Genomic DNA, 22,403 nt, shown 5'->3' on the forward strand with positions numbered 1-22,403 from the left:
AAAATTGAATCACGCCAGTGATACCAGAAGGTCTTACGCTTACTCTAAAGAACCTTGTTATTATCCAGGAAGTGTAAAGGAACCCCTGTGAAAAGAAGAATAATTTTCGAACTATATTAAATTTTACTGAATTTTAGTAATTTACTCAGCAAATGGAAGTGAAGTGCAGCTAATATAACAACAAGGTCCTTCACACTTGTAAAGTTACTTCATTAGGTCATTTTTGCATGTGGCTTGTAGTCCATGTGCAAGTCATCACACTACATGCACAGAGCTGTACTACTGTTCACTCCTGGCTCCCATCAGCTCTGTGAACAGCTGCAGCCTACGGAAGCCTGCATCTGTATGTCCATGATGGATATGGCTGGCAGATCCCTTCAGGTTTCCTTCTTTCTCTCGCTTGCCTTGAGCTGAATTTTTTAATACTCTTTCTTGAGTTAATGTAGAGAAGCTAACTTGCATCCCTTTCTCCCTGAGGGAGACGAAAGAGCAGGAAGCAGTAAGTGTTCTATAAACATAACCAAGGACAAAATGCATCAAGCTATTTTGGTCCCCTAATAAATAATACCGCACAAGCACATATTGTAAATAACTTACTACCTTACATCAAAACATTGTCAGTAACCAGAGAAATGCAGCTGCTTCACAGATCTTGTGAAGGTGGGCAGAGTGCAAGAGCCTCTTGAAGGCAAGGAGGGGAAAGGCAAGACACGGAAAAGCGAGAAGGCGACAGTAAAACTGGAACTTGAGGAAGTCTCAAAGCACATCCCAAGTGCAAGATATTTCAGCAACCAGAAGTTAGAAATAAGATTAAGACAGCATGCTGCTTATGTTCTTTTTGGCTGTTGTTAACTATACTTTTTTAAATGAGATGTGTTACAGTTAGCATGTTTTACATTTCTGAGAAATGCAGCGATAACTGCAGAACTCCAAGCCCATTAAGACAGTGTATGTTAGTCTAAAGGGAAATGATTGTAAAGAAAAAAATCACTGTTCCTTTGGTGGGTGTGACATGAGGCTTTTCTGTGCAAGTATAGCAATGCACAAACTTGTCTGATTAGAAGTTTATATGTATATTTGATGTATTTGAATTTGAACAGCATAATTTTGTAAATGTACAATACAGAGTGTCTAGTAAAGTGAAGGCTGAAAAGACATATGGTTGGGCTTTTTACAGGGATAAATAGATAATTTTATTAGGTTTCCTTACTTCAGTTTACAAAGCAACACTCTCAGCTGTCTTCCAGGCCTGTCACGCAGACGGGTCGGCTCCCTTTCAGCTGAAGTTGCTCGGAGCCCACAACAAGCAGATCTAAGGTTAAGCCAATAGCATTATAAACCAAACATCCTGACTCAGAGCTCCCTCTGCAAGTATTCATGTCACTGGGCCTGTTATCATGTGGAGTTTAGGAAATACTGTGACTGAAATCTAGTTCTGTGATGGTGAAGATGAAGAGAGCCAACAGTGCTGTATTTGATTTGAATTTGTTTCAAGGGAAAACCGGGGCCAGCAGGGCAGAAAGGAGCAGTCGGGTACCCTGGAGCAGAAGGCATTCCTGGGAACCCTGGCAAGCCTGGGCTGTCAGGGAAGTCTGGCCCTAAGGTAAGTTGCTTTCAACATTGCCCCGTTTATGCCATTTGGCATTACAGACTTTCTAAGCTTATAGTCTTTAAACAGAAGGAACCATTCTCAGTTGCTTGAGCGTCTTGAAAATGAGACCAATTCTTGTTTTCTTTCTCTTTTGCTCCTGATATTCTGGCCAGGATGTAAAGGTAGCATAAGGGCAATGTGCTGTGAGAGAACTATTTCTTTAGCATATGTTAGTAGTAACTACAGCTAAGTGAAAATGCTTTCTTAATGAGAGAGGCTTCACACCTGTGTTCCCAAAAATGAGCCACGGACCCCAACGGAGACTGTTTCCCCTGAGGAAATCCCATATTTTCCTTATTGTATTTGAATTGGTAACCTATGTCTCCCTACCTAAGCAATTCTGAAGCTTTGCCCAAAACCAATGAAGAAGAGTATTAGTTACCTGAGGTACCTCGGAACATTCTTGGAAACAGGTTTTTTTGTCTTTCTGTTGTTTGCTTTGGGCCAAGGGTGGTGACCTGCTGCTTCTGAGAGCAGTGACACAGCTCTTCACTTACTCCAGAGAGAAGGGAGAAAATTCCTTTAGTTGTTGTCATTGTTGAAAGTCTGATCACTTTGATTTCAGGTACGGTATTTCTCAGTAGTTCTAGTTAGATGGACAAGCAATTGCTATAAAGGGATGCCAAGTTAGGTTTGGTGTTAGGAATTATTCAAGGTGCCGAATGAGGCACTGTTACAAGTATGAATGTCCTATCGGGTTGAACAAAGAGAAAATTAAACAAGTTACCCGTAGGGGGCAGATGTACCCTGTCAGAGCCTCTCCAGTTTCAGCTAATGTCCACTGAACCTCTTTCAAGGACTTAAAAATTCTTTGGAGTTGGATTTAGGAGTATCACCCTAAAGAACTGTTACAATTCTGCTTTTCCACTCAAAATTTCATCTTTCATATTAAAAAAACTCCATTACTCTGTAGTGTTACAATTTGTAATAAAGAGAGGCTTTTAACTGATTTTTGGCACAATTAATTAAAATAACAGAATTTTTGCTATGTAAGTTTGTCAGCCCATCAGGCTATAAGCCACAGTACCACATTCAAAAGCCCTGAAAAATCGTATTTAATATAAAATTCCTATTTCATATTTATTTCTATAAATGATTAACAGAATGTCATATGAAATATGAAAGAGAGATATATATGTGTGTATATATTTCTACTAAATGACATCACAGAAACATTCATTTGGATGGTAGCAAATTTTCATTTTGTACTTTTAACATGTCAAAATTGGCTTAACTCCATGTACTCGGTAACACATTTTTTCATTAAAAATAGTTGCTTTTGTTTATATTCTGATGTTCTCATACATTTTCGTAACAAATATTCTGATCTTTCTTGATATGGTAAAGTTATTGTATATGAAACCCTACAGAGTGTACACAGTCGTATTATCAGTATGTCTGGTATTTATCAATAAGCATGTTGAATTTTGATTGTTTCTGTGGGAATGTGGTCTCATTTTTTTTCTTGATTTGGAGTTCCTTCTTCTTGAAAACATGAATGCTGTGAATCTCAACCTTATTTTCAGCCCATCTGTAATGAATGAATTTCAGCATCTTGTTTTCATCAGACGGAGCTCCTTATTGTAAGCTCAGAATCCTCAGACATCACACAACACTCAGTCGAGAACCATGTCATGCAATCATCTTCTGTAATTAATGGAGATTGGTGCTCTCTTCCTGCATATTTCAAAATAGAGTTAGAAAAGAATTAAATAGGGATCAGCACTAAAGGCTAAATATGAACATGCAAATTTCAGGTCTGGCAGGAATTTTAGGTCTCGTATAAACTATTCTGAATGATTCCCTGTGGGTGTTCAAAGCAGTCACTGGTATGCCCATGTGTGCTTCCCTATATACTTGTATGCACAATTACTGTGGACAGAAGATTACTTACTGCTTCTAGATCACTGGTGCCTAAGCTGGTGACCCAACTGGGCAACTATTCCTATTTAGGAGTGTGCTAATAGGGAAGATGCAACTGATTCTCTTTAACATTCTCAGGTGTCTTTCAAGGTCTAGGTAGGTGATCCCACACAAATGACATCAGGATCTATTTAGGGTAGGACAGAACAAGCTTTAAGATAACCACTGAACTGAACAACTGCAATGGGCTATGTCATGGTTAGTATTTGCTTTGCTGAGAGTCAGTGACCTGTTGAACTGTAATAACTTGACTCCTCAGAAACCTCAATCCACTCCACAGTTAAAGCACGTGTAGCTTTGTTGCCAAGTATGATGGGATTTTGCTTTTAGCATATTAGCAGAAATCCACATGATACTGCTGATCATGGTCTTTCCATATATTTTGATGTACTGTCAATGTGTGTCCATATATACAGAAAGCATTAAGTGGCTTTGATTTTATGTTATATGCCTGTTTTAGAATACAACAAAAAGACGTGTTTAGCTGTTCTGCTTGTAATCAATTATTTTCAATTTGTTAAGGGTAATAAAGGAAACTCAGGCTTACCAGGTCTGGCAGGTTATCCTGGAGCTCGAGGTCCCAAGGGATTGCCAGGCATGCCAGGGCCCATGGGAGCACCTGGACTAAAGGTACACACATGGGATCTTGTTGTTTAACTACGATATTACTGATACTGTTTAGTTTTCGTACTGCATCCAGTGATTGTGGAGCCACCATGCTACTGTTAATCATATGAGTAATTGACATAAAAACTTACTTAAAGGGTAAGACTGCAAGTTGGGCTGACCTTGTTTCTATAAGCTGTAGTTTGAAAACAGAGTTCCCATCCATCTGGATGCTATTCCGAACTCCAGAAGCCATTCAAAACACTTTGTATTTATCCACTCAAAGCTTTAGGGCCAAATGTTTCCTGACCTTTCTTTTTAAGCTTCTATAACTGCTAGAACAGTTTGGATGATTTGAACATCTACGCAATCTATTAGCAGAGAAGTACTGTAATTTCAAGCCCAAGTCTCAAGTTTGGGACCCAATAAGCAGGTCTGGGATGTTCATTTATCATAGCACTTAAATTGTTCTTGTTCAGCCCTGTCAGAAAGAAATAAATCTGAGAGTGGTCCCTTTTCTAGGCAATTCCAGGTACCTGACAACAACATATCCTCATTTGCTCATATTAATTAGACTCATTTTGGTGGTAAAAGAAGAAAAGAATGGAAACATTACGGAAATTTTCTCCATTTAGAATAGGATTTTTCATCTAAATTCATGGTTTGCAGTGCTCTGAGATTTTATTGGTGAGCAGTTTTTAAAACCTTAAGTTGCTTGAAAACTGGGAGAGTTTCATCTTTGTTATATTTTAATGAAAATATTTTAGTATAAACTGTATTCACTATTTATAGTGTTTATTGCCAGTGCTCCCAGTCTGAATTTTACTCTTTTGTCTAGACAATGAGCTGTAGGAGGTAGTTCCTGCTCAGAAGTTCTTACAGTCTCAGACAGGAAATGGATGAGGTGAGGGAAAACTGTTACCACATAGCACAAAAGAAGTAAGAGTCAAGCCCAAAAGTCTGTCTTTGTTAGAATAAAAAGATAACACCTAGGAAAGAGTATACATACCAAGCGAGCATGAAAGGGATCTATTCCCAGCCTTAATTGCAGCTTGGTAACCTCCTGAGCTTGGTACCACCTGAAACAGGGTTTCTATGTATTTGATAGTCCTCAGAGGATTTCTCTTGCATGAACTTGTATAGTTTCCATTTGAATTGATGTACACTTTTGGTCTAACAGCAAGGAGTTCCACAACTGTACTATGCCTTGCTCGGAGAATTACTTCTTAAATTTACTTCTGACCTGCCTGTTCTATATTTCATCTTGTGAATTTTAGTGCTTGCACTGGGAGATATCATACTGGAAATGATCCAAGATCTGTGGGTTTTGTATGTTTCCAAGTCAAGGAGCAGTCAAGTCACATTTGCATTTTAGTGAAGTACCATTACTGAAAGCATTCCTAATACAAATGAAATTAATGGAGTAGGTCTATTTCTTAGAGAGAAAGCATGTTCCACACTTCTTCCAGGAAACCAATCTTTACATTTATAACTGTCATAATTGTAATAAAGGATGTATTATCTTCCTATTCACAGGGTGAGAAAGGGCTTCTGGGTCATCCAGGAAAGCGAGGTAGACGAGGCCTTCCAGGATCACAAGGTGACCAAGGACAATCAGGAGACGCTGGACTGAAAGGACAGACTGTATGTAATCACAGCTGTTGATGCAAAACGAGTAGTGAAAGAGCTGCCAACATGAAATAATAGCAAGGATGTCTGCTCCTGTTACAGGGAGAAGATGGAGATCAAGGTTTAATGGGGTTTCAAGGATTCCCAGGTCCAAAAGTATGTGCTCATTCTTTTCTGTTAGATCTTAAGCCATTTACAGAATGAGAACATTAGGAAAGCATAGAATTAATCGGCTTTAACAATAAATTGTTCAAAATCTATCTGAACTGTTGGAACAGTGTAGACAGAACTGTGTATTCCATGTCCAAAGACGGAACAGTCAGGGTCAGCATGCTTAGTATTTTCACTGTTACCACTCTTAGAAATTATCTTATTTCCACTAATTACAAGAAATTGAAACAAGTGGATAGCTAATGTACATATTTGCTTAAATTGTTCCTTTGCATTTTCAGGGTCCTGCAGGGGACATTGGCTTAATTGGAATCGTGGGCCCGAAAGGTCCAACAGGCCAAGTTGTAAGTGTTTCACTCCATAAAAGAGATTGTCAGGATGGCTTGCAAGTGGCACATGTTTTTAATTTAGGGAATTGTCTTTTGCTAGAACACTCTAACCAAACCTTTCTCTCTGAGACTAAGCCTCCACTAGAAGCCCTTTGCCTGTACTATAATGCTGCTCTCATTGCAACGTAGGTACAGATACAAAAGCAGAGCTGGGCTGCTAATCTTGAAGGAAAAAAGCAAGCTCCACTGACAAAGTGTGGCGCTCTCAGTATAATTTTATCAACATAAGTATCCTTATCGCTGTCATATCTTTGTGTATTGGGGTTGAACATCCTCTTTCTTCTTACAATAATGCTGATTGTATAACTCTGTCCTACTGCAAAAGAAAAAAGGGTCAAACTTTGCCTGCAGTAAGACAGAGTGGTGCTCAGGCATTATTGATTAATAGGTAGTCTTTTTTTTTTCTATTAAATATTTCCTTTTTATGTCTAAGGTTAGTAACCTATATTAGCTCATTCTTCATAACACCTTCTTCGTGACATTCTACTTGGCTATTCACCAAAAAGGTGGAAGCATCTTTAGCATTTTATAATATTAGGGAGTGTGCATCCAGCTTACAGCATCAAGTGAAGAAGGAGGAAAGGTTGCAGCATGGAAGGCCTTAGTACGAAACATTATTTTCTTACTGCTGCCATTACTGTCACAGAACTGAATTAGTTCAGTTAACCAGAATGCAGAGCAGCAACTTTAGGCGCCTGTTCTAATAGCTGCTTTCTTTTTCTAAACATTTCTATACAAGATATGCACTGAAAATGAACAGTTTGCTCAAAGTGAAATGAAATAGGAAAGTAACATTTTAGCAGCACTTAGTGGCAGACTTGCAAGAGTACTTGTGGGCAGTAATGTAGCTCAAGATATAGTTGATTGTAGCTCAATAAATATGTGTTCTTTGGTAATCACAGTACTTAAGTTTTCACTGGCTTTAGTGCATCAGCTTTTACAGAAAATAATGTGTGTGAGCTTTCCAAGCATAACTATTACTAATTATTAAAATAATTACCTTGCTGATTTTGTAGCAATGTGCACTCAATAGTCAGAAAGATAATATCATGATGATCTTCTGGATATTTGCCAGGGCTGTGTGCTGAGCAACTTTAAACCAGGACATGTCAAGAGGATTTTCTTCATTTTAAAACATCGTGGACTAATAAATTTTTTGCTTGTTTATAGGGATACATTGGCCCGGTTGGTCAAGAAGGCATAACAGGCCTAACCGGCAGGCCTGTAAGTTTCCCTTCTCTTTTGCATTATTTGGTTATGTCATCTGCCTTTATTTTTAATAATCTCTTCTGTAACTAGCAACCTTCTCACCTTTCTATTTGCAAATAGCAACTAGCAGGATCATCTTCATGTTATATCATGCTGGTAAGCTAATGTATATGACTACAGCATCTGTAATACAAACAAGAAAAAAATTACAACGATGACAAAAGTGTCTTTGTAATGGCCTTCTAAGTGCAGTATACAGAGAGCATGTCTACAAGAGGGGCAGTGGGTGAGTTGAGGTGTAAAACAGCACATAGTAACTACCACCGGGATATTCTTTCTCAGCCTTAGGTCTGAGAGTATCCACACTCGATTTCAATGTAGTTTATTCTTCATCTGCTGATTGGGCTGAACTGTCCAGAGTGGCCCTCTAGAAATGCTAGGAGTGCCCGCAAGCCCTTTTTGGGGTGTTCCAGGTGCTGTTGAGGTCCCTGTTACAACTCAAATATAATCTTGGCCTTTCTGACAACCTTCAGTGCTCCTCAGGTTCTCTGCAGTGGGGGAGCTCTGCCCTCATCCCTGTTTCCGTCCTTTGTTGCACTCCCTATGCCAGAGACAGAGCAGATTTCTGCAAGGGCACACTCTGGCTCCTGTCTGCAGACTACCCAGCCATGTAAGGTAGTTCCAGAAGCAGTTTGTACCACCCAGGTTTCTCTGTCTGATCAACAAGACTTGGAGTGAATGAGCATGTCTAAAAATTGAAAATATAACCATAAAAACAACAGCAATTTACAATAAAAGTAATAAATACAAATATTTACAAGTGAAAAAGAACGGAGAAGGGAAATGTTCCTTCTGGAACTAGACTATTCTTTCCAGCTGTTGGGAAAAAGACAGTACTTTAAGTCTTGATGCACTCTTTTCAATCCCACTCAGGAAGAAAACTTTACAGTTGTATATACTTGTATGAAGGTTTTTAATAGACTTCATACTGAATTTAATAGTTTGCCATTATCATTTACAAAGCATTACAGTTGAAGATTAGTTCTATATGTTATGAAATGCTGCCATCAAGATGCAAAATTCTTCCAGAGAAGAATTGTAAGATTGTTGCTGTCTTCAGAAACACATTTTAAGTGCAAAACTAGACAAAAATGCCATGGAAACAGAAAAACAGTGTCTAATCTGACTATGAGAAGAGAACTAATGGGGTAACAAAAACAGATATGTAACCAATGAATTTTTTTTCAGTGGTGGAAAGTACTGAGGGTTTGTTTTGGTTTTTTTTTTTTTTTTTGTTCTCTACCTTTAAGATGGTGAAGCACTGATGTATTACAGTGGACCAAATTGTAGACAACATAGCCGATTGACAGGGGGAACACTGACCGTTAAAATTACTGAGAAAAAACATATTTACAATCTGAAGAAAACACCAGCTTTCCACATATTGAAATTACAAGATGTTTTCAAATAATTTATTTTTCTAATAGTACAGGAAAATTAAAGCCCCAGAATTGTAAATACTTCCACAGATGAGACTGGACTTTTCATGTGAGCTGCATAACTCTCATGGACATTAATTTGCTTATTTCAGTCCTACGTGGCTCGAAAGCTTCCTGGATTAACAGCTTCTCTTTCTTGCAGGGACCAAGAGGTGAAAAGGGTACAAGAGGTGAAATGGTAAGATGAAACAACTTTTGTGCTTTCATATTTTTTTGGCTGTGTAAAAACTATTCCTCTGTTACTCCGAATGCCAGTCATGTTGTGCTCCTGGAGAGTGCTGGCCAAGCTGGTAGCATGAGTCAAAAGTCTGACCTTTTCTTGTTCAAGTTGACTTATGTAGATACGCCCAGTGAGCGTGTGCTGTCAGGCAGTATGGCCACTGATCATATAGCAGTCACATACTCCAAATCCGTCCTAGTTCAGGTCTGAAAGAAAAATCCTTTGTCACGTTTGTTGCCAATGCTCCAGTGCCTCACAGCACAGCACGCATACACGTGTTCATACATCTGTATCATCTTGTCTGGAGAGGGAGAAGTTCAGGAGAAGCCTAGAAGTAAGGATGAGTGTCCATGCAACATATGCCAGCTGTAGTGGTAGCAAGTAGGCAACATTGATAGGATATGCAGTTCCTCTCTCTCATTTTTCAGTAAGAATATTTACATTAAGTTTTGTACATTAACAAATGTTGGATTTTATTTTTAGAAATTGTGTTAGTGCTAGTAAAGCCTCCAATTAATAATGGCTATGTGAAAAGCCACTGTCAATTTATTGTGCTGACAGCAGATATGAATATGATGATACCTATGACATTACTTTATATGACAGGTTTATAATTAGTTCCTTTTCTGGTAACTGCCCAGTGTGATCTTGTTCCTGTTGCTCTTACCCTGCCTTTGATCACAGTTCATCGAAAATAATTTTGTTTCTCTTGTCTTATTGAATTTTGCTTTTAGCAGCCACCTGTGTGCAATTCCAACATAACTGCCTTATAAAAGTTTCAAAAAATAAATCGGAAATATTAAAAATTGCTTGAAGAATTAAAACTTAGAACTAAGCTTGCTGTACATGTCTTGGGGAGCTTCCCTCTTTGATTCTAATCCTCTTGAGGCCATTCCTATCTCAGTGGAACAGGAAAACTAGGTGCTTAATTCATGCTGCTATTAGCCGTCTTAACTGTCTTTGTCTCCTGTTTGTTCATAAGAATTGCTGTGACAGCACAGGGCTAAAAATGCTGACACTTACTTAAAAAATAATAATAAAACCCATCCACAATGGTGAACAAGAAAGACTCAGTTCCATTATTGGTGCTGGTGTTTTAAGAAGTTATTTCCTAAATAAGTCCTTAAATTCATCAAGATGAATTAATCTCCTAAGACTGTCTTCAGAGTAAGAATGTTTAATTTTAAGTTAGTGGCACTAGTTTATATTATGTAGCCAAGAAAAGGATTTATTTCCAACTATTTTCAGATACAAAGGAAATAAAATTATTTTCATCCAACTGTGTATTCCTAGCTTGATTTTCTACCTTTAAAATTGATATTGGCATTCTTCCTAGAATCAGAAAGATTTTAACTTTTTTGTAGCAGTCCAAGTTTTAGTTCTAGTTTTTAGTCTGTCAGGGATATAGTTTTCATTACTAGAAAGAAATGTCCTTTTATCCCCTGAAAAACATGGAATTTAAGATTGTGTCTCTTTCTTGAAGTCAGTGATTAACCAAAGTTCAGGTCCTGTAGGCTATTTCTGGAGAAAAATTGATAGCATCAGAAACAAGTTTGTTGAAAAATTTTAATCAAAATTATTTTTCAACTCAAAATATTCATATTACTGTGATTGAAACATTTAGAAAAGCATGGAATACACTTTGGAATATTGTTTCAGAATTCTGACATTTGGTTAGGGAAAACTTACTATTAATAAGTTTTGTTAAAAATACTTTGTTTCTTGGAAAATTTAAAAAGTCATGGAAAATATGGAAGTCCTTGGGATTGCTCATATTTTCAAAGTTAGGCATATTTGTCATTGCATGTAAAATCAAAGCCTTAGAAAAAGATTGGAGTTTTGGCCTTTGAACTTCTGTACTAGCAATCAAATCAGGTGATTAAAGAATTAAAGAGCATACTAAAACCAACTGTTCTATTCTCTGCTTTTGTTATTATGAACTGGAATTACACTTTTCTCACTTAAATTCTAATGTGATCAAAGGGTAAATTAAGTAGATTTGTAAAGGTAATCCTGTACGTTCCAGTAAAACATTTAGCAACTAACTTAATCCACGAAAAGTGTAATTTAACCTTATTTTGCTGCTCTGCATCAGAAAGAAAGAACATTTATAACGTCTCTACAGGATTTTCAATACACTCTGTGCAATCTTCTTATATTTTAAAGGTTTGTAAAAGTAATTGATATAGCCCTGTGAAGTTTTAATGAATTTAAAAAATATAATATCCCCCGAAGTAGTTTACTATAGTTAACAAATAGCATTCAATATTTACCTTTTTTTCACGTGAGTTTTATTGGCAAAGAGACAGTGAATCAAGACAAATCACATTCCTCTTTTGCAAAATACCTTAAATTCATTGGAACAGTGCAGTTTTTTATTTTTGTAAATATTCAGTTCTGTCTCGGAAACCACTGTAAAATTGAACTGTTCTCGTCCCAAGACCTTTGGAGTCTTAAAATTGTGACACATGCCGAGAGCAGAGCATATTAACTGAACCATTCAGTCATCTGAAAAATCCACTGGAATGTGTAAGTCTCGCCACCCAGCACAAGGACATCTATTCATCAGAGAGCAGTGGTTACTTAGGGACAAACTGTTTAAGACTTCGTGCCTTGCCTTGACTTGGTATTTGCATAATCAAGTCCTGACCCAAGATAAACAACTATGTCCTTACACTGTCAAATTCATTTCTTGAATTTCTTTTTCACACTTTCTCTTTCATTTTCTAACTAAACATACTTCACCAAGCATGCTCGTACAGTTCAGTAATATATTCACATGGGATTGAAGGTGTCCTGCAGCGGTCTAACAGCACCCGAGTTGCTGATCTGATTAATTAAGTGTGGAGGTCAGCCTTCTCAGCTGGCATAAAACAGTGCAGCTCAGTGAAACCCAGTTGATTTGCAACAGCTAAAGGACTACCCCAAAATAGTGAATGTCATCTCTGCAAACTCGTTTCTTACCAGTTTTGTAATAATGAATAGCAATAATAATATTTGATACCTATATAATAGAAATAGGATTTCAAAGAAAATTTCAAGCAGGGCAATAATCAGACTCAGCAGAGTACAGGGAAGCTAGGAACTTGCCACAGAACCCACAGGGTTTTCTGTACTACTGTGTATGCTAAAATGTCTTATTCTTTGATTTCCAGTTTCCAACATCAATCATTAATGTATTTACAAAATATCAGTAAATATTTACCTAAAAGATGGCTTAGAGTCCCTTTTCTAAGTACAAGTGGATGAAACATAAATAAATAGGTCAGGATGCATCAGTTGAAAAGCTGACAATATTTACAGTCCCTGGAACTTATGCCATTAAAGTCATCTTAGTTAAGTATCAGAAGACCATCTCCCCGAACACCCAGAAATCACTTCCATTTTGATTCTCCCCTGTTCTCCAGAGAACATGTGTAAAACATGGATCTCAGTCTCAAAAGTCATTTGCAGTCCCTCAGCAGAGTCTTGTTGGTACAGACCTGGTGCTAGGAATTACATGATGGCCCCCACTTTTCACACTCTTCAAAATCCAGCCCCTGAGCCCCTTTGGCATGGCCAGGGCAGGTGATGTGCAGGCACACGTAAACTGTGCAGCAGATGCACTTCTCAGAAGCTACCATGTGCTCTGCCCTATGAATATGTCTAGAGATAGTAAGAAATGTAGCTGATATTCTCCTGAAAATTGATAAATTTGGAGCTTCAGTGACTTAAGTATTAAACCACTCCTGTCTGCTTTGAGATCCTTTTTTTTAATATACATTAATCAATGTAAGAGTGCATCTGACCTTTCTTTAACGGTTTCCAGCTGTCCATGCTGGTGATGGCTTGAAGCACAGCCCAAGTTCAACATTGTATCATGCAGTGACACTCACGCAGATCTTGCTGTGAAATCTCACAGCAGGAATACTTTTTATTACTATATTAAGTGATTTACAACTTAATACCTCTTTGACTAGATCAGTTTCGCAATATTTGTCAGCATGACCATGTCAGATAAGATTATTTCTCTTTTGGCAGAGACTTAGTACGAGCGTGACCATACTGGTGTGAAAGGGCTTTTGCTGGAACAGCTTATTGTGCTTGAATAATTGGTACAAGCAGCACTGACTAAAGAGTGTTTTGCTTAAATTAACTCAGTTATGTTAAAAGGTTTTACTAATACACAGTGAAGGTCTGGCCTATGCCTTTCATTCCTTCTTCCTTTTTGCTCATAGGAAGGCACTGCCACCTATTCTTTTCCTTGTCATTGTTCTTGCTATTGTTTATGTTACAGCAGCTCCTAGAGGCTTTGAGTATATAGAAACTGAAGAAAAGAGTCTAACAGAGATACAAGTATCACTGTATATTAATGAATATGCATAATCATTCCCTCTTAATGTGAATAGTTGCTCAAAGAAAGGATAATTCAGGTGGAGTTATTGTTTTAGGAGAGTCCGTGTCCAACTCTAAGGCAAGCCTCAAACTTAGATCTAAGACTATGCACATCATAGGCCCTATAAGCTAGGGAAAAGCAGCTGCTCCTTCTCCTCCTCTCCTCCTCACTGCATCATCCTATGCACTAAAATGATGTCACTTATGATGAGGAAACAAGAGCCTAACTTCCTGAATATGAAGGGAGCCTGCAATATCGCTGTTAAACAATGAACATAACATATTCTGGCTGAATATGACACTGCTAATAAATGGCGCTAATAAATGCCTAGCAGATACTCCTGGAGTAAAGCCGATCAGTTACTTTTTTACAGCTACCCATAACATTGTTTATAACGCTTTTATGATTATTCATCCCTTGTAGCACTTGTATTGGCAACGTGCATATGGTGGCACAAGCTATAGCATATTATATATTAATGCTTTGTATGACTTCTAGTGTTCCCTTAATATCAGAAGTAATTGAACGAACGAGTAACCAGACAATGCAGCAATTCTAACAGAAATATTCACACCTTAACAGAGTATGATACTTTAACAATAGTAACTCATAATCTACAGTTTTACCAAAACCAGTAACACATCTTCTTTATTGTACACATTATGGCATTTTCTGATTTAAAAAATACATAAATATAAAAGAGATGTTCATCTGTAACTATTGCATTTTATCTCAATTTCTTCTAGGGGCCTCGGGGAGCTCAGGGCCAGCCAGGGCCACCTGTAAGTGTATAAAAACCCATGCCTGTATTTCTCTGTTGTGATTGCATTATATAAACATGTGATGCACCTAATAGCTGGTTTCTTCCATTTTCCAGGGACCACCTGGACCACCAGGACCAAGAGTAAGTTCTACAGTACAGTCCTTTTTTGAAAGTGAAAATAGCAGGATTCTCTTCAAATCCATTGCTTGATCCATCAATGCACATGACGTGCAAATACATTTTTCTACAACTTCCATCCCTACAGTAATAGATTTTTTGAACCTTCCATCTTACATTGTCAGTTCTGTTCTGCCACTCTGCTGCGCCCTCAACAGGCAACACTCATGGACGTGCTCATACTTTTGAAATGGATTAACTCTGTCATGCTCTAAAAGGTTTTTCATTTCTGCATTTGAACACTCTGAAAGATAGCAACAGAAAATTTTGTGGTATTTCTGGTGTTCTCCCTAGATATATATGTATATATAGGCCCAGATGTTCTCCCTATATATATACACACACAGAGAGACTTAATTTGGTAGGGGATTGTGCCAGTTAGGACAGACTAAATATCTGAAGTGATGATAGATGTAATCTGAGAACAAACTACAATAACTAGAGGCTTGTGTAGGTGACTTCATTCTTTAAAACTAAATAAACCTGTTGTCTGGGTCTGGTATATACATCAGACAAAGTGCAGAGAATGACGATACAGGAGAAACCGCTTCCTCCTTCAGGAGCTAGTTTGTCAGTCGTGATATTTTTTCATGCATCATGAAGACTACTTTGGTCTCTCAGCTGCTGATGGGTGATTGAGATATTTTTTTGTGTGTGCTTCTCTGTAAAGGAATAAGACCTTTTCACACTTACCTGGATTGATTTTCTATGTAAATTAAATGACTGGGAGGAATAAGTTGGGACATTAATCTGTAACAACTCTTACGGTATCTTTTTTCCCAGGTTCCAGGAGTATGATAATTAAATTGGGTATGGGGGTACTAATAAAAATCAAATATGCTTTTTCTGTATGCATACTTGCATTCTTTGGAAATGGAAGGGAGGACCCTATTTTAAAAGTAAGTGTTTACAATGAATTATTTTCTAAAATGACAAAATAATGAAGCTATCATGTATGATTCTACAGTGCTCAAAGAATTAACCACCTGCCTTTTAGAATAGTCCTGTTTGGTTTTTTATATTCTGAAATATCTTTTTTTTTTTTTTTTTTTTTCCAGAAACAAGTAGACATCAATGCTGCTGTTCAAGCTTTGATTGAGTCAAATGCTGCACTGCAGATGGAGGTAATATAATATATTTAAATGTATTTATGGTGTCATATAGACTATGCAATTATAATTCTATTAACCAGAACAAGGCTTCTTTACAAAGACTTAATTTAAAATAATTCATGGATAGCAAGTAATTACTGTAGAATATAATTAAACATACTAGCATTTATAGGTTACAATTGAAATGAAGTTAAGAAATTTCAGCCTTTTTGTTATGATTTGCAGTAATGGAAATTTATTGACTATCACACATAGTGGACTGTATCTGTTCAGCCACAGATAATGATAGTGGCATTTAGGCCTTGATCCAAAAAATACCGATATATATGCAAGTGTGTGCTTTCATTAATTGCAAGAAAATTCCTTACGTGGTTGGAGTCGAATATATTTGCAAATATTTTCTAGGTTAAGTCTAAGGGTAGATTTCACTGTTCAAAATCTGAAACTGCAAATTGTACTTTAAAAATGCACTATTTTTAAAATTTTTTTTCCTGTATCCACATTTTTATGTCATGTCATAATGATGCATCTGCATGATCTTAACCTGCCTGCAACTTCACTGCTCTGATAATTTTAATAAAATGTATTGACTTGTTTATTGGAATATGTTATTCTTACTCTATTTTATGTTGCTGACTGCATGCATTATAAATACTTTGCTTCTGTCTGGCTATTCAATGGCCATTTGACTTTACTACATATACTGTTGTGATACTTCTTTGTGGTAACACTTTTGCTAATGGCCCTTGGCAGAAATACCAGAATACTGAAGTAACTTTACTAGATCACAGTACAGAGATACTCAAAACGCTGCACTACCTTAGCAATTTACTGCACAGCATCAAGAACCCCCTTGGCACACGGGATAACCCAGCACGCATCTGCAGAGATTTGCTTAACTGTGAACGTAAAGTGGCAGATGGTAAGTGTCCACTTTCATTAAAGTTTGAACACAAATAGGCTTTGAAACGTGTTGTTTCCAAATGTTACTTTCTCTATCAAAATTCTAATGTTGCAGAGTGCCTGTCACAGCTATCTTCATTTTATCTTTATTAGCATTAACAAGCCAAGGAGGAAATGGGAAATAAAGTTAGAGATTACAGGGAAATCACTGTTCTGTGGCATATATAAAGACAGTCAATTATTTAAGACTTTAGTAAAGATGACCCTAACCTTTATTAGAACTGTGCTCTCCTAAATAAATCTCAGTCCTTTAGGGGCACAGAGGTCACTGACACAGTCCTCCACTTCAGAGGATTACGCACGCCCATATAAATTACATATAGGGGAGCACAGTCTCCCCTATATGTAACCATAAATTAAGGAAAGCTAAATCCTGATATAATTTGCATGTGTCCTATTTCTTTTATTGGAACAAATCTCATTAATTCAGAATGGCAAATACTTCTTATTACCATCACTAGTGTATGTCATATAGAAATGTCTGATGGCAGAAAGATACTGGAAAAAGAAAGGATCATCCAGATGCTGTAAGAGCAAGAGAAATTAGACTGATATTTTACATTCTTGAATGTATTACCTGTATAAAGCCAAGCCCAAAGGAAAAAAAGTTAAGTTTTAATACAGAAAGAGCAGACTGGAGATACTGTTTGTTCTCACTATTCAGCTGTAGAAAGAGAAGACATTTTTGAAACTATGACAATATTCAGAAGTAATTCTATATGTAATCAGAATTGAATGGTTATGATAATTTGGCTCAGTATCTGTTATCAGTAGAATTATAATAGTGAAAAGACTTTCATGTTCCTTTTCTTTCATTTCCTAGTGAAGCTATGGTCATAATATGTCTAATACTTGCCAAAAAGTATGACTATTTTAGCAAATTGTTTAGTAACAATTACCTTTTGGTTTTCTTTTCCATCCGGGTTATATACTAATAGGAAAATACTGGATTGACCCAAATATTGGATGTCCTTCTGATGCCATTGAAGTTTTCTGCAACTTCACTGCGGGTGGTCAGACATGTTTAACGCCGCTGTCTGTGACAAAGGTATGCATTGCTTCCTGAGAGGCTGTATCTGTGCTGGAACTCTGAACAAATAAATGCTTATTTACTTAACTCGTGAAAAGATGTTAGATTTCACGGTTTTTTTTAATATGCATCTTTGTGGAAGGACGTGTTAAATACAGAAGTTACAGATTTTCTGGAGACAATATATCTTAGTGTAACTCTCACTTTCTTCATTTACTCACCTTCCATGCTGAAAGAGTTATTTTGTTTTGCTTTATACTTTTCTGTACGACACATAAAAATAACCCTGAAATGCTTCTAAGCTATATGAGTAACTCATGACTCAAGGCAGCTAGGTGTAGATGCTGAAGTCATTGCAATGGGAAGGAAGAAAATTCTGACTACTTTTCAACACCTAGCTACTTTTAAATGCCATTAGGCAGAGACTGGTTTCCTTTATGTCATTAGTCCATGCTCCTCTTTACGTGTAGTCCTTAAACCCTTGGGAATAGAAATGTTATATTTGTGGCATTTTGAATATACACTGTAGTCATTGAAAAGCGTCAGAAATATCGTAAAGTTCCCATATGCATTCCTACATTTGGAAGGTCTCTGAATATGATACAGTCTTGGAGGAATTCTTGTTGAGTACTGAGTAACTATATTTTCTGTCTAAAACCAAAGTATGCTTAGAATTTTTTTTTCTTTTTAATGGGATGGTAGGTATTGCCAGAACCTGTGGTCTAAGAAGACCAAACAGCAGAATGATGTCTGCAGTTAAAACACTGCTGCTGATAATATCTTTCTTTGAAACACTAATTCATTTGTTTAAGTTTCCTTATTTAAAAACAGTGTTTTTCTGCCCAGCTGTGTTTCAACAATGTTGTAAGGATTAGCAAATGTTTATAGTTAAGCTTTGAAAATGTCCTATGAAAGCTTCTGTTTATAGCAATCGCTATACTAGAACCTAACAGCTCTCCTGAAAATACAAATTGTGCTCTTTGGCAGTGATCCCAATGTATTGACATGTATACATGCTGACATGCCTGAACACCACACATGTATGTGCATGTCACATACGTTGCATGTGACATGCACATACGTTGCATGTGACATGTCACATACGTTGCATGTGACATATGTCACATACGATCATTCCGCATAGTCCAGCTGTAAGTCTAACGATGCATTTCTCTTGGAACCTAGCTGGAGTTCGGCGTTGGAAAAGTGCAGATGAACTTCCTTCATTTACTGAGCTCAGAAGCAACCCACAGCATCACAGTTCACTGTCTGAACACACCACTGTGGGGATTAAATAAAGCAGGTGGCCAGAAAACATCTGTTAGCTTCAGAGGATGGAATGGTCAAATATTTAAAGCAAATACGCAACTTGAACCAAAGGTGCTTATGGATGAATGCATGGTAAATACTTTTTAGCACTAGCATTATTAAAACCGTAATGGAGTTACTGTTTAGACATTATTAACTTGCAGCAAATAAACAACAATAATTTAGATTCACGTCCCTTGAAGCTTACTTCTTACATTGTTCTGCATATATCTCTATGCATCAGCCTTTTGATACTGAATTCAACATCTATCCAAACATAAAAGCAATCGCAGTAATACAGGGTATCTATACTTGCTGTTTTCCTTGAGTGTCATGTATTTCAAGACTCTGCTAAGACACTGGAGAGAGATCAGAACAGAAATAAGGGGGTCCTCGAGGAAACTTTAGGAACAGTTATCCTCAAAACGAAAATTGAAGCTTCAGTAAGAGTTCTGTTAGGTCAACAAACACAAAATCTCAGGTTCAAACAGGCTGAAAATTACTTTTTGGACAACTAAATATCTTTAAATTCATTGACTGTGAGTCAGTTGTTTGGTTATTTAATAAAATAATGATGGTTGGAAATGGACTGCATGGCTAACTAAAATATTAAATTCTATTTGTATTTAGGAAAAATTGGAAGAGCTTACTAATTTTCTGATGCTTATTAGATTACTCCACTCACCAAGATGTTAGCCATTTGGTAAATGTCTTGGTAGAACACTATGAAATACAGCAGCCAAGCACGTTAGACTTTTGGTACTTTATAGCTCTACTTTTATTTACAGTAACAAAAGATGTGAGACTGGTTCCATTTCAATACAGGGGTATCAAGTGAGATTTTTAATCTCAAGACAGAAGGTGTTTTATTGCGGTACTTTGAAACAGTTATGCTTCCAACCTTTATTAGCACATGGTAATGAGATGTTCTAGCCTGGGTCATGCAGATGAGGTGTGGCCATTGAACTCCCTTCTCCCCACCTCCCAGTCTGTTTGAGACTGTTTCAATCCCTGCGAAAAATTAAAGCATACAGAGATGGCTATTGAGAAGGACCATGTTTGTGTGAGGTTCTACACGGTCTGTCACTCTTTCTGTGGGAAACTATGTATTGTGCAGATCTGCTGCTGAATCTCACGCATTTCCCTCTCTACAGGGATTTCACTTTTCAGTGGTGTCCACTGTACTTGATGGTTTTTAAGAATGGAGTGATTGCAAACATCAAGATGCTCCCAGCCTCAGACAATGTTATAATGTTATTTTTATGAGGGTATCAATTTTTAACTGAGATTTTTAAAGGATTAGAATAATCAAGATGAAGTTCAAAAAAGCAATACAAAATGGCAAAAATGCAGCTCTCGTTCCCCATGGTTATTCTTCAAGGGCCTACAGAGTCATTCAAGTGTATGTAGAGCTCATAACCTGAGACCTCCTGTTCAGATTCAAAGGTGAACTTAGCAAGAGGTCTAAGAGTCTATATGAGCCCAGGACTGCTTGCCGAGTGACAGGTGCTCTGCTCTGAGCCGTGTTGTACTGTGTCTGCATCTGCGCCAGCTGGTCTCTGGGTTGCGCATTTTTTACAGCAGTACCCATGGTATTGCATGGGAAAAATGGCATTTGTTAAATTACACAGTTTCTTTAGGAACTGCTGGGAGAATAAATGTTTCTGTACACTTCTCCTCTTCCGTTCATTCTTTAAGCACAATTTCCATTTGTGTTTTGAAGCTCATCTTTCATATAGATCTATTATTCTGCTTCTGTGTGTTGCAGATTGAAGACGGCAGGTGGCATAAGACACACTTCTTCTTTCACACTCAGGACACTCATCAGCTTCCTGTTGTTCAAGTTAATGCACTTCCTCATCTCAAACCAGGACAGGAGCACTTCATAGAAAGTGGCTCAGTGTGCTTCCTTTAAGGTTTCTGTCCTGTTTCTTTTTACATCACCATGGAATTGCTGCACAGATTAAATGCAAAAGTAATGATCCATTGCAGGCAAAATTACTGGGAAACTGAAGAATTGTTTTGAACAGTGTTGGTCAAAGAACCTCAGGAAGAAAAAGACTTCCTCCTAAGGAGAAATGGTGTTGAAAAGGAAAAGAAAGAAAGAAAAGACCTCAACAATTTTCATACAGTATCTTTAAAAAATTGGTTGGTGCTTTCTTGCGTAACTTCCTGGAACCAAATATCTGAACATGGAATTTTTCAGGACCTCTGGTGTTCTTAACAATCTCTGTGACAGCACTGCAAAAAAAAAAAAAAAGAGAAAAAAGATCCCAAGGAAAGCTGGAGACATACAGTACTAAGGAGCAATACTGGCTAATGCTCCTAAATGTGCAATAGCTTATATATAAAAAGTGAATTATGCCACAGTACAATACGTCGTCTTTTCTTACAGTTTGTTCTATTGTAGTCCTTTGTGCACACATACATCTTAACAGATGGCACACTACCTCTTTTGTGTTTCCTGTCCATGTTGCCTTGGTGCTCTTCGTAACACAAGGTGCTTGTGGATTTATCAGAGATTATTTGAGTCCCTTTTTATCTCTCAGACTGTATGTGCTGGTTACATCAGGATATGTTTCTGTTGTAAAGGTACTTATTTTAAATCCTTGGTCACATATTTCACTACAATGAAAACATTATTTATGTGGATTTCTTGTTTAAACTATTTTTGCGTGCTGTTGTGGAAATGGTGTATGAGACAGCACATTGTATATGATGCATATAGTCAGAACAGTTAGCTTTACAGCCAGTGTAAAAATTGTTGTAGAAGAGCTACCTACAGTAGTTTTGAGTTTTAGATTCTGTATTTCAGTTAACATTTTAAATGCAAAAGGCATCTTAACATGGTATATTGTGTATATATTTTGTAACTTGTGAAAAAAAGAGTCTACTGCAGCATGTCTTCTGAATGGCTGCTGTTAAATTATAATCAGCATTTCATCAACCTAGAAATTCCATTTTTTTGCATTATTAGGACATTTCAGTTTTGCTTTGGTTTTTTTTTTTAAAACTAAACCTAAAATGTTGAATCATCTTTTTTTATTAAAAAAGAACAATTTTACCATTAGGAAAAGCACTCTTTATAATGATATGTCTGTTATCAATCCAAAGTCTGCTCAGCAGTACACGACAAGATGATACCAGACTAAACTGGGAAGAAGGGGAGCGTTCAGACACCTTGTTTGACTGTCTTAATCCGCAGGAACCCGTACTTACTGAAATACAATAAAATAAGCTTCCAAGCTACCTTTGTCTTTTACTGTTCTGTTTCATGTTGTATGGTTCATTCTTAGTAATGATGAAAATCCTCTTGAAGGGTACAGGTGAGGTGGCAATGCTTCCTTTACCAGGGGGAAATGCACACGCTTCGTGCCG

The 22,403-nt window shown here is 37.2% G+C and overlaps 1 protein-coding gene across 1 annotated transcript in view; it reads left to right on the plus strand.

Moving 5' to 3' along the window:
* COL24A1 (collagen type XXIV alpha 1 chain) overlaps positions 1-22,287 on the plus strand; it is a 143,341-nt gene extending 121,054 nt beyond the window's left edge. The window contains exons 47-60 of the mRNA XM_086754112.1: positions 1,496-1,603; positions 4,097-4,204; positions 5,717-5,824; positions 5,912-5,965; positions 6,262-6,324; positions 7,540-7,593; positions 9,220-9,255; positions 14,419-14,454; positions 14,550-14,576; positions 15,671-15,736; positions 16,478-16,646; positions 17,626-17,735; positions 18,903-19,118; positions 20,794-22,287. Coding sequence (XP_086610238.1) covers positions 1,496-1,603; positions 4,097-4,204; positions 5,717-5,824; positions 5,912-5,965; positions 6,262-6,324; positions 7,540-7,593; positions 9,220-9,255; positions 14,419-14,454; positions 14,550-14,576; positions 15,671-15,736; positions 16,478-16,646; positions 17,626-17,735; positions 18,903-19,118; positions 20,794-20,940 — 1,302 coding nt within the window. The 3' untranslated portion in view covers positions 20,941-22,287. The remainder of the gene's footprint in view (positions 1-1,495; positions 1,604-4,096; positions 4,205-5,716; positions 5,825-5,911; positions 5,966-6,261; positions 6,325-7,539; positions 7,594-9,219; positions 9,256-14,418; positions 14,455-14,549; positions 14,577-15,670; positions 15,737-16,477; positions 16,647-17,625; positions 17,736-18,902; positions 19,119-20,793) is intronic.
* The last annotated feature ends 116 nt before the right edge of the window (positions 22,288-22,403 follow it).

This window comes from Chlamydotis macqueenii, chromosome 8 (genome assembly GCF_036417535.1).
Source record: "Chlamydotis macqueenii isolate bChlMac1 chromosome 8, bChlMac1.mat, whole genome shotgun sequence".
In the NCBI taxonomy this organism is placed as follows: domain Eukaryota; kingdom Metazoa; phylum Chordata; class Aves; order Otidiformes; family Otididae; genus Chlamydotis; species Chlamydotis macqueenii.